The sequence below is a fragment of the Bos grunniens genome, chromosome 13, assembly GCF_055505025.1.
Source record: "Bos grunniens cultivar Pamir isolate PY7600 chromosome 13, Bosgru_T2T1.0, whole genome shotgun sequence".
Lineage (NCBI taxonomy): Eukaryota > Metazoa > Chordata > Mammalia > Artiodactyla > Bovidae > Bos > Bos grunniens.
The window spans coordinates 11,380,426-11,393,383 of NC_141177.1; the positions used below are offsets into that span (position 1 = coordinate 11,380,426).

The 12,958-nt window shown below is 46.8% G+C and overlaps 1 protein-coding gene across 5 annotated transcripts in view; it reads right to left on the minus strand.

The window, feature by feature from the left end:
* Positions 1 to 12,958, minus strand: part of IFT52 (intraflagellar transport 52) — a 37,981-nt gene continuing 25,023 nt past the window's right edge. For all 5 annotated transcript variants that reach the window (XM_086331734.1, XM_086331735.1, XM_086331733.1 and 2 more), the window contains 4 exons: positions 5,261 to 5,348; positions 4,007 to 4,115; positions 1,971 to 2,116; positions 1 to 253 (listed from right to left, as the gene is read on the minus strand). In XM_086331734.1, the coding sequence (XP_086187860.1) occupies positions 197 to 253; positions 1,971 to 2,116; positions 4,007 to 4,115; positions 5,261 to 5,348 (400 nt within the window). In that variant the 3' untranslated portion in view covers positions 1 to 196. The remainder of the gene's footprint in view (positions 254 to 1,970; positions 2,117 to 4,006; positions 4,116 to 5,260; positions 5,349 to 12,958) is intronic.

Consider the following 12,958-nt stretch of genomic DNA (forward strand, 5'->3'; position numbering starts at 1 on the left):
TTATCAAAGTACAGATTCAAACATTTAATTTAAAAAATGGAACATATCTTACATAAGAAATGTTGTCCCTTTCTGGGAACTACAGAAGATGCACAGATCTTCCCACAGGTCAGAGAGGAAGGACTGTATAGACAGTTTTCATAAAAAACAGGGATAATTCAAAAAGTTTACAAAGAATCGGGAGGCAGAAAATGCTTCAAGAGGCTTGGTCCTCAGAAGCTGTTCTGGAATGCCGTGTGTCAATGTCATGTTCCTGGAGGAGGGAATAAGACAGAATGTTAGTATTTCAGTTCAAAACCTAAAATGTGAACTCTTTGATGAGCGGTTCTGATTGGGACATGGGTAATCTCTGGCTTTAAGGCTACATCCAGGCCAAGGATCAAGCTTTCATGACCAGATAGGGCTCTGACCACAACCCACTACCCACCATGAATGGGGAGCAAATACAGTTGAAGGTACTGATGGAAACACCACACCAGACTTCTTACCTTGGCCCTGGGGGCCTGACCCTGCCTTGCCACCAGCGTAAGTACTGCTGGGAATTTACTTGCCTCTCCCCTGCCCCACATGTCAGTGCTGAGCAGGTTTTCAACACCTTGCCTCTGAGGTGCCTTCCTGGCACTTATCTGAAGAGCACTGTAAATGCCCATATATTCCTGCCTTGCCCACTGCATGGAGCTCAGACAGCAAGGACTGCATTCACTGCCATAACCCTGACATCTAGCACCATGCTAGCACACCTGAGGCCTGCAGTATGAATACCCAGCAGTGCCAGTGCCCACCAGCAATGGCTCAGATCCTAATCAGTCTTTCTATTCAGCATCTAGAATCTGCGTGTGTGTGAAAAACAGACTCTCTTCTACTGTTTTATAGCCCTCTCCCCCCATCCCACTGCTGTATCATGAATGTCTTCCCAAGTGCTTGAACATCCTTCTAAACATTCTTAATCTTATGCATGCACCCTAGGTACTTAACTAGTTCCCTACTGATGGTTTTCTTCTATGAAAACAATGCTTCGCTGAGCGTTCTGACTGGTAAATCTACATATATTCAGAATTGTATTATTTTTTATTTTTTGGCTGTGTGGTGTGGTACTTGGGATGTTAGTTCCCCGACCAGGGATTGAACCTGTGCCCCCTGCAGTGGAAGTGTGGAGTCTTAACCACTGAACTGCCAGCGAAGTCCCAGGATTGTATTATTAAGACAAATTCTGAGGATTAAAATTGCTGGGTCAGAGGTATCCATGTATTTCAAGGCTTCTGAATATCCTAAAAAATATGTCCATAAAAATGGAACCAGCTTATTCTCCAATCAGTAGTATATAAATGAATATCCATTTACCAGCAGTGGTTGGGCATTTAATTTTAGAAATCCTGTCCAGGGACAGATAAGATGAAGGCCTGGCATAATAAATGTTAAGTCCTTAGTCCAGGGCAAGATGGTTTCTGTCCTCACATCCTGCTGCTCTGTCCTTGGCTAAGTTCTCGTCTGCCACATAGGCATCACTGCTGTTCCTCAAACGAGCCAAGCAGAGTCCCGCCTTAGGGACTCTGCACAGGTCTTCTCTCTGCCCGGGACACTCATCTCCCAGCTATCTCCATGGCCAGCCCCTGGACACCTTCAAGTCCTGGCTCCCATGCCAGCTCTGCAGTGTGTGTGGCCCACCCTGACCACCCCTGAATCTTGCCACGTTCAGTACACTGACCCCTCTGAGCCTGCTCTGGTTTATACCACGTTTCATCTCCTGGCATCCCGTGTGGTTTAATACTTAAGATACTGTGTTGTCTGTCTACTGTCAGTCTCCTCCAGCTAGAATACACATCCCATAAGCGCAGGGACCGTCACCTGTGTGTCCACCTAGTAGACAGTGAAATACCGACAGAATGAATGAATGGTACAGACCATGGGAAGTCTAGTTTGTGGATGATATCCCCACTTGACCACTTGAGTGGGCCTTCTGGGCTCTGTACCTGGTTCAACTTCTTGAACTCCACCACTTGGAAGAAGATGTGCTCAAGGATATGTTTAGCATCTTGCCGGTCCTTTGGGAGTTTATTGGTGACTCCAAGGATGTCACCACACTTCCTGACATAGAATTCCAGGTCTTCTTCAGTACCTGAGCACAGTTGCAGTGGTTAGATTCATCCTTGATTCTGCCCTGCCCCAAGTACAGACTTATTGTGGTCTGGGTATCCCTGTAGGGTTCCTACATCTCTCAAGATCACTCACCTCTCCCTTGGGTAATGTGACCAAAGGACTCAAACAGTGATAGACTGTAGAGATCTCTGATGTGCTGTTTTTGTAAATTAGTAGGCCAGAAGTGTGACACTCCTAGACAGAATAAAGCTGCACTGGTTCTGGCTCACTATTCCCAGATCTGGCATTCCTACATTACAAAGAGGAGGAGCAGCCAGCAGGAAATGAAATTACCATCCTCTGAATGCCGCAGGGACCATTATGAGAAGGACATATGGGTATTTTAAAGAGCATTTATTATAGCAATGTTATAGAAAAGGAATGAAAGAAAAAATCACCCATAATTCTCTGAAACGATTTCTGGCTGTATATCAAGAATGGACAGTCATTACTGCCCTTGTTATACTAGACTGTAACTTCTTTTCTTTTTCCCCTCTGACTTGCATTTTTAAAGCTATGGTATAAATGATATCTCACTCTAACCCTCACCAATATTATCTAGGATAAATAATGCTATGTATGCCTGCATATCTACATGTGTAAAAAAAATCCCTCCATGTGTAAGGATCAGACTACAATAGTTCTGTAAGTTGTCTTTATCATTTAATGGTGTAACATGGATATTCCATGTCAAAGCCTATGCTCATCTTTCAACAGTTTGTTTCATATTTTTTTAACCAGTCTTCCTCCTGATAGGCTGTTAGACTGTTGTCAATTTTCTGAATGATACAGTTAATAGCTCTATAGCTGTACCTTTTTTTTTTTTTTTTTTGCATTTCTACAAGAAATTCTGGAAGATAGACTGCTAGAATCAGAAATGCTGGGTCAAAGCATCTAATCCTTCACAGGACTGTTATTCCTACAGGGTACTTACTGGGTCTTACTAATATCTGATTGCCCAGCACCTGCCACAATATCTGGAATGGAACAGAAATGCAATGTCTGACATTTAACTATGTTCATTTTTGCATACTCCTTTCTGGTCTCTGAGCATATATAGATGTTTGCATAGTTGAGATCCTACCACAAGTACAGTTTTATATTTTGCTTTCTTCATTTAGGAATCTCCAATTCACTCAGTGTCACCCCCCGGGCTTTGTAAAGCTCTTTTATAATGAGTATGTTTTATCCCACTGACTGAATATGGCACAGTTTACTACCATTCCCCTATGACTGAACACTAAGGCTATTCCCAACTGTATTTTATTTATTAAATAAATAATGTAGTAGTCTCATCTGTATACCTTCATTTGTCTCCCTAGGTTAGATTCCCAGGAGTGGGGTCACTGCCTCAAAATGGACGGTTACTTTTATGTCTCTGAGCACACGTGTGCAGGCCCACGTGCTGTGCTGGAGGCAGGGCACGTCAGGAGGAGCCCAGGGCTGAGAGTCGGGAGCACCACTCACCGAGCAGCTGTGTAGCCCGGGGCCTTTCCTCACGCATGGGTCAGGGTGGGCGCACTGGACTCTCCAGGACCCCTTCCAATCTGAAGCCTCTGTAATTGGCCCTAACCGAATCTTCTTATTCAAGTGCTCCTATGACCACTGGCTTAGATTTGCTATGTGGTAGCCAAGGTCAGGATTCATCCTGGGGTCACTCAACAGGTCAGAGATAAAGATGCGCAGGAATTAAAGCTGAGCTCTTACAGTCAACAACATTTACATGAAATAAACAAAACTGTCATTTTAAATACTCCCATTCCTATTTTCTTCTCCCTAAACAAACTGTAAACTTTCTCTCATGGCAAATCTCAGAAATTCACAATTTAGTAAAACTCAGAAAAGAAAAAAAAATTTTGACCAAACTCACACTTATTGGTAATCTGAGCAAGCCGGGCCTTCTCAGAGGAGAACGTCTCATCTAAGTCAAATAGCTCCAGCGGAGGAGGTGGTAATTCCCTGAAACTAGGAGGGAAAACCTAAAAGGCAATGAGGTCTTTTATGAAAGAGCGTATCCAGAGCCATAACTGACCGGAAGGAGACAGGAGGAAAACAAGAGGATGAGACGCCCAGCGCCTGTCGCCCCTCCGCCCGTGAGGCCATAGGAAGCACGATGGCGGCCCAGTGGAAGCAACCCAGCAGAGCCAGCTCCAACCGCACCACCGAACTGACCAAGCTGGGGTCCCAGGGCCCATTAACTTGTTCAAAGACACAAAGCTTGGCGCTTCTCAGGCTTTTATTTGTGTTGACCTTTTGACTTTCTCATCTAACCGTGACAGAAATTGGGGGAACGGATGTAGATTAATATAGAAAGTGCTGAACTTAGAGCCAGAAATCACAGGTGTGAACCAGTAGTGTGCTGCTAAATGCTGAGCTATCATTTAAAACAAGAGGCCTGATCTGTAGCATTTGTCATTTTCTGTTCTATAATATACACCTCCACCATGGCCGATTTTCAAGCTACCAAGCTGTAGCCAGTTAACTGCCTTGTAACATTCCAGAAGGTAGGAGGATAAGACAAATTTTTAAAATATTCATTTGTTTATTTATTTAGCTGCACTGGGTGTTAGTTGTGGGATTTTATTTGCAGCCTGTGAGATCTAGTTCCCTGACCAGGGATCAAACCTGGGCCCCCTGCCTTGGGAGCGTGGCGTCTTAGCCACTAAACCACCAGGGAAAAGTCCAGCATAAGACAGTTCCAAAGGCAAGTGGAGCTCATGTTGAACTGGAATGTTTATAACCTATAGACACATGGTTGGCCCCTGGGCTATGAGAACTGTGCTGTGAATCTCAGTGCCTGCTGCCTGGAAAGCTCAAAGCTTTCTAGCACAAAGCTCTTCCTCCTCTTCACCCAGGAATTTTCACATATGCCCTCTAACCCAACAGGATGGGAAATGTTTAATAGCCAGAGAGGCTATTAAACAGAATCAGGCCCTTGATTCCTCAGTTGAGGACCACATCAAATGGAAGTCCCTGCAGAATACTAACAGGCTTGGTCTCTGTGCATATTTAGAGCCAGAGACACGTGACCCCACGAGGAGGCCTGTTCCACATGAGGCCAGCTAGCAAGGGAAGGGCAGACGTCGAGGCTCTGCAGCCAGATGCTCCACCCACACCAACTCACTGCTGGCTGAAGGGCTGGCAGCGGCGTCTCAAACTGAGGCTGGATGAGCTGGAGAGGTTCATGTTTCACGTTGAGCTGTTCATAAGCCCTGTGTAGAGAAGAAGATAAAAACGTGGGAATCAGGATGAGACACCAAGGCAAAGCACGTCTAATTGATCACACGATGCTCTTCTCCACAGAATCAGGCAGCGTAGCATCTTGGCAAAAAAAATTAAAATCACACAAAATGTGCTGTTACATGCAATGGAATGAGCCTTTCAGACATCTCTATTGTAGTAGACAGTGCAACTTTATTGAGCATTGAGAGGGAAAGTTCTGTCAACTTTCCTATCTGTCAACTTTCCTATCTGTCAACTTTCCTATCAGGCTTCTCCTGAACAGGCTTCTAATTTTTACCCATTGGACACTGTGAATTCTACAACTCATTGTGTTTCCTTATTTGTTTTCATCATTAAGAGACAGGAATCAAACGGGAAGTCTCAACAGAGCCGCAGGATATGCACTTCTGCGCGTTCGTTCACTCCATTTACTGAACACCTACTGTGTGCCAGACAGTTTTATCCGCCAGGAGTCCAGCAGCAGGGGAAAAAAAAGAGACCAAGGCACACCCTCATGGGACTGACACTGTAGCAGAAGAGAGACACCCAATAAACAAAAGCCATGATGCTGGGGATTAATAAGCATTAGGAAGAAAAGCAGATCAGGAGAGAGACAGGGCAGGGGTGGGAGTGCCGCTGGTCCCAGCCGCCCCGAGTGAAGGCAGGGCCAGGGCGTGCGGCCACCCTCAGCGCCGTCCCGGGCAGAGGTCAGTAAGGAGAACGGGGAAGGGGGCGACACATTTTCAGAGAACGGCAGGGCAGCCAGCGAGGCTGCAGTGCAAGGAGAGCAGTAGGAAGGGGTTTATGGAGTCGCATGCTGACCTTTCCCCAGAGATCATTTTTTTTACTGCACTTCCCCTTTCCCTCCCTTCTCTCGAACATTCAGTTGACCTTTTGCATCATGTACAGGCTGCCAACTGGCTGACCTCCTCTGGAAACGAGGCAAATTAAAATAAACCAACTGAAACTGTATGCTTGTGTGTAGCCTTTCAAAATTCATCTAAACAAGCAAACACCAACAAGTGTGGACGAAGGTCATGCTTGTTTCTCCGCACGGGTGCTTGCAGAAAGCACACCGATCTGTGACTGCAGAAAGGAGCGTGGCTGAGCTTACTGCTGTCACCTCCTCTACTAGTCCCAGGTGTTCGGGGAGCCTCTTTCCTAGCAGTGAGCAGAAGACCCCATGGAGAGAAGAGAAATAAGGATTCTCGAGCAGGCACTGATTTCACTGAATCCTCAAAACAATCCTGGGCAGTGGGTATAATCTCATAGGAAGAGGAAACAGGTACAGAGAAGAAGTAGCTTCCCAAGGTAACAAGATTAAAAAGCCTCGGAGGCAAGATTAGAACTCAGATCCCTGCTAATCAGAAGCCCCATGACTCAGTCTACCCAGAAGGCAAAATGAAAGGCAGTTCTAAGATAAAAGTCCTACTATCCACACACAAAGAACCCTGCTACCAGTCCTCACTTTGGTCATCCTAGCCATGATATTCTGTTTTCTGTCCCCAGACAGAGCTGACGACTGAAGCCCCGTATTACTAATAAAACAAGTTCCACTAAGTCTTCCCTTTCACCACCTGCCCCAATCTTCCTCCTACAATGAGCCAACATGTACCGGTCGGAGGGCAGGGGCGGGGGGCGGCGTGTGGCGGGTGTGATTAGTGGAGAAGCTCATCTTAAAACCAAGCAAAACCTAATTCAGAAAAATGATCAGGACTTCCCTGGTGGTCCAGTGTCTGAGACTCCAAGCTCCTCATGCAGAGGGCCCATGTTGCATCCTGGTGACTGAACTAGATCCCACAGGCCTGCAACTAAAGATCTTGTGTGCCACAACTAAGACCAAAGGAATCCATTTGTATCCATTCTAATGAGGTGGGTGAAACTAGAGCCTATTATATAGAGTGAAGTAAGTCAGAAAGAGAAATATAAATACCCATATACTGACGCACATATAAATATCCATATACTGACGCATATATATGGAATCTAAAGAGATAGCTGATGAATTTATTTTCAGGGAAGCAATGGAGAAACAGACAAGAGAACAGACCTATGGACGTGGTACGAGAGGAGGGAGAAGGGGAAATGTATGGACAGAGTAACACAGACATTTATATTACCATATGTAAAATAGATAGCCAATGGGAGTTTGCTGTATGACTCAGGGAACTCAAACAGGGGCTCTGTGACAGGCTGAAGGCTGGGATGGGGAGGGAGGTAGGAGGGAGGGGACATGGGTGTGCCTACAGCTGATTCTTGTTGATGTATGACAGAAAACCACAAAATTCTGTAAGGCAATCATCCTTCAATTAAAATTTTTTTTTTAAAGGAATAATCTTAAAAAAACAAAGACCAGAAGGACAAATGAAGTCACCTCAGAGCAATACCTACAGTTGACATAAATATTTAACAACTAATAGAACTGTTACTCAAAAAGAGTAAAAAACTGTTCTTTTTGAATAATGCAACTTTTGAGCTGCATTCAAAAGTTGTTACGTGCAAATGAAAATACGTATGTGCTCCACAGAGAAACCATAAACCAGGAACGCCTGCCCTCTGCTGTGGTGGGAAGACAAACAATGAAAAGAGCCGTCCAGGCCTCTGAAACATCCACCGCCGGGCCCTGCAGACACTAAATGCGCAGACGGTTCCAGTGAACCCCTCACTCAACACTCAAGAGTGGCTATGACGGCCCAGTCCTCCCCGATGAGGAGAAAAGCAGGTCAAAACTGCAGAGGCCGCTTGGACTGGAAGCAGCTAGTGAAGCAGGGTGACAAACTTTTCTTCAAAGAGAAGCCCTGAGTGAGAGAGCAAACACTGGAGCTCAAAACCAAGCAAGTAAAGAGCCAGATGTGCAGCCAGAATGTCTGACTGGCTGTCAGCTGCAGGTGGCGAGGGATGCCAGAGAGGCCTGGGCAGCTCTGGGAACGTTGCTGCTGGGTTTTGTTGTTGCTCTTTGTTTTAGTTTTGGTCACACCGCATGGCATGTGAGATCTTAGTTCCCTGACCAGGGACTGAACCCGTGCCTTCTGCAGTCGAAGAGCAGTCTTAACCACTGGATGACTATTTTGCTTTTTGAGAAACAATCTAATCTATGCTAACAAATCCCCAGATAATTTCTTCCTGGGTTCAGCGTTAAGATTGGCTGGATTCAATTTCAGGCCCCACTGAAAACTAGCTGTGTGACCTTAGGCAAACCTCTTAACTTCTCTGTGCCTCAGTGTCCTCACAGTGTACAACAAGGAGAATGAACTACATTCTGATTTTACGTGATAAAGCAACGTACATAGAAAACTTAACATGATACTTGTTAGAAGTCAAGGCTAAACGCAGTTCAAACGGCAACTAAGGATAAGCTTCCTTGCCTGGGCACACCCTGCCTTTCCTCATAGTGACCTCCCTGCAGAAGGCTCTCTTCCAGCACCCCCAACCCTCTCCTGAAGTCCTCTCACCCCGTAAAATGCAGCATCCAGAAGACGGCCAAGCAGACTCAGGTCACCAAGAAATGTTTTTGGAAATCATCAACAGCTGGCTCAAAGGGCCCCTCTTTCTTAAAGCCTTCCTGGCGACCCCAGTCAGAATGGAATTCTCTTCCTCATTATGCCACGGCCTCTAGTTTTACGTTTCACACTTTGATAACCTTGTGGGAGAAGGCAATGGCAACTGTTAGGTAGGTAGACTAGGGAAAAGGAGTCCAAAATGGCAGTGGCTAAAAGACAAGGAAGGTCAAAGAAAGGTCCTAGGACCAGAGTGAAAACTTCAGGCAGAACAAACAGCACTCCTGGCTAAGCCCAATTTGCATAGGGCAAGCCCAGGTGGAGGAAAAAATATATAAAAGGAGGAGCCAAAGCGCTTTCTCTCGGACTCTCTCTCCCGTGTGCATGTGCGAGCTCTTTCTCTTTCCCTCTCTCTCTTTCTCCCTCCCCACGCACTCCTCCACTCTCTTCAAGTCTTGGATTCTCCTGCTATATTATAAATAAAAATGGAGCTGTAACACTGATTTGCCTAAGAGCTGTAGCACGGTTTGTCCAAGACCCAAGAGCTGTGACGCGCCGAGGGCTTTAATGTCCGTAGCTCCAAATCTTTGTTGTGAGGAGACAAAGAACCGAGGAACATACGCTCGCGTGACATCTATGGGGCCATGACTCGGATATAACCTGGCTGAAACAACCTCTGCACAGAAGAGGCCAAGCACAGCAGGAGCCCAACTCAGGGAAGCTCCCGCGCTAGAAGCGGAAGGCAAGGAAACCCAGTGCAGGGGAAGGCCCATCGTGCTGGAAACCGGGACAGCGAAAAATGAACTCAGCAGAAAGCTCACGCGGCCCAGTCTCAGATTCCAGAAGACCTCCGGTTAAGGAAAGAGGTCCTTGCTCCTATGGCTGGAGGGACCTTTACAATCTCTCGTTTCTTGTTTCCTCAAACCTCCCACAAACAGGCAGGCGGCAGGGGCACAACTGAGGGACTCTGGAGAGGCTGCTCCTCAGCATGTCCCAAGGGCACTATCTGCTGAGCCCCAGTAGCTGTTACACAAGCCGGTGGGGGTTCTGTCCTTTCTCTTCTCTGTGCCAAAGATCAGACCAATGAAACTGAGCACCAGTCAGATATTTAGCAAATCTTCCAGTGGGCTATGAAGGGGATTCCTTGGCATGTTTTTCCCACTGCTTTTTCCTCCTGTCCTTCAGCTCTCTCCCGGGACTCAAGCTTGGCCAAAACTATCAAAACTCAGGCTCTTGATGTCTCATTGCAAAAATCCATTGTAGATTTGTTAGGATCCAGAGAGAAGCCACCCTTCAGGGTGTGAACCATTGCCGAGGGCCATATTAGGCCTGGCTAGGTTTTGTGAGGGGATGGAATTCATATGCTAATGAGTGAGAGGATCATCCCAGCCATTGGGGAACCACCCACTCCTCCCTCTTCTGATCTTGTGCCTTGGAGCTGTCCTGCCACCTCTGGGTGTGTCTGTTGGCTTATAGATTGGGGATTAAGGTTTACTTGAATTTGACTTGTCATCTTGGACCCAATTGATTTTAATTGGTTTACATTATACCCTTGTGCTATGTCATTCTTTCAAAGTTTGTGCTCTGCCCCTTCCCTCCTGTTTCATGCTCTTTTCCTGAGCCCCATCCAGACCCACAAGGTTGCCTCTACAATCTTCTGGAGAGACAACCAGAAAATAGATGGCCTTGGGAAGGAAATACTCTATAATATCCAACCCCTAATCCTACCCAATACTGGTCACACTGGAGATCTTGGGGACGCCCAAACTCCAGTCCAGGGGGTCCCAGGAGGTCATCACACCTTGACCTGCCTAGGGATCGGTCTTCGAAAGGTTGTCACGCCTCAACCTGTTCGGGGATCCTTTAGTCCCAGGGGTCCCAGGAGGTCGTCACGCCTTGACCTGCCCAGGGATTCGATCTCTAGGAGGCTGTCACACCTCAGTCTGCCTGGGGATCTGCACCCTGACCCGGGGACGCCTGGCTCTCAGGTTGTAACAGTTCTGGGTAGGATAAGCTTTAGAAAGACTTCACCCCTAAGGAAGTCCACCCATGGAAACATAAAGAAGCCTATTACTTGTCGGACTTTGCCCAGTCTCAGCAATAACTCAGGAGCCCAGTGAGAACCCCACTGCCTTTCTGGAGAGGCTAAAAGAGGCACTCCAAAAGTTTACCAACCTGGACTTAGACTCTTATGAGGGACGGGTGATTTTAAAGGACAAATTCCTGTCCCAATGTGCATTAGATATCAGAATTAAGTTACAGCAGCTACAACAGCAGGACCCTGCTGCCTCTTTAGATGAGATGGTCCAGACAGCCACCAATACCTTTTATAAGAGAGAACAGGAGGAGGAGGCCAAGGCCCAGGAGAAGGAGAGAAACAAACAGACAAGGCATGCCTAGATGCTGGCCGCCCTCCAGAGAAGCCCTATGGCAAACCCCGAGTCCTTGAAGGACAAGGCACAAGACAGATGCCTGATCTGTAGACAGGCGGGGCATTAGGCCAAAGAGTGTCCAAACCATGACAAGTCTCGTAGAAACTGGGACATTGGGCAGCACTCTGCCCTCGGGACCCAAGAGCCTCAAGGTCAAGTGCCAAGCCTACCCTCATGATGGTTCAAGAGGACTGATGCGGCCCGCTCCAGCCAGCCCACCTGTCACAGATAACCATCACGGGTGCAACTGGATGTGGCAGGTAGGTCCGAGAATTTCTTGGTTGACACAGGGGCTACCTACTCTGTCTTGATCTCCTACTCCGGAGTCTTCTCCTCCCAAACCTGTACCATTTTGGGTGCTACAGGAAAAGCAACTACTAAAAGATTCACCCGAGCACTTCTTTGTTGCTGGGATGGACAAATATTTTCCCACCAGTTTTTGGTGGTCCCTGAGTGTCCTACCCCCTTACTGGGAAGAGATATACTCACTAAACTGGGGACCAGCCTTGTGATGGGAAGTTTTTCAGCCCCTAGAGCTTTACAGCTCCTGGCTACTACTGAAGAACCCATTACACCTTCAACAGAGAGGGACCAAAAACTATGGGAAGACAAAATTAACCCCCAGGTGTGGGACCAGGGGATTCCTGGACGAGCCCACCAAGCTGAACCGGTCATCATTGTCCTCCGAGATCCCACTCGGTTTCCTAACCGGAAACAATATCCTCTCAAAAGAGAGGCTCGGGAGGGACTACAGCCTTTAATAAATAAATTCCTTGCTTGTAGGCTATTGGTCCCTACCAGTTCACCATGTAACAGCCCAATCCTCTCAGTAAAGAAAAAAGACGGGACCTGGTGAATGGTTCAAGATCTCCAGATTATAAATGAAGCTGTAGTCCCCCTCCATCCCACAGTACCCAATCCCTATGTAATCTTGGGAGAAATCCCACCCAGTGCCAAGTGGTTTACTGTCTTGGGTCTCAAAGATGCATTTTTTTGCATACCACTGGCTAAAGAATCCCAATACCTTTTTGCTTTTGAGTGGGAGGCCCCAGGAGAAAAACACCAACAGATGACTTGGACAGTATTACCTCAGGGGTTCGGAGATAGCCCCCACCTGTTTGGACAGGCCCTTAGCCGGGATCTCCTAGATCTGGACCTGGGACCTAATGGGAAAATATTACAATATGTAGATGACCTACTAATCTGCTCACAAGATGAGAAAAGCGCCCAACAACATGCAATTCAGGTTCTAAACTTCTTGGCAAAAAGGGGATATAAAGTCTCCTGTGCTAAGGCACAGATGGTCGAGACAAAGGTCACTTACCTGGGAATTCAGATTACACACGGGTCCAGGAGGCTGTCCTCTGATCGGGTACAAGGAATCCTCCAGTTGCCCTCCCCCACGACTCGAAAACAATTGCGAGCTTTCCTGGGGCTAACTGGTTATTGTGGAATCTGGATACCCAACTATGGTCTAATTGAAAGCTTATATGAAAGTTTATATGAAAGCTTAAAGGGACGAGATGATTCAATCCCACTGATGTGGGGAACTCCTCAAAAGGAGGCAGAAACTACACTAAAACAGGCCTTAACTCAGGCACCTGCCTTGAGGTTGCCAGACCCAGAAAAAGCATTCCAACTTTATGTCCATGAAAGAGAGGGAATAGCCTT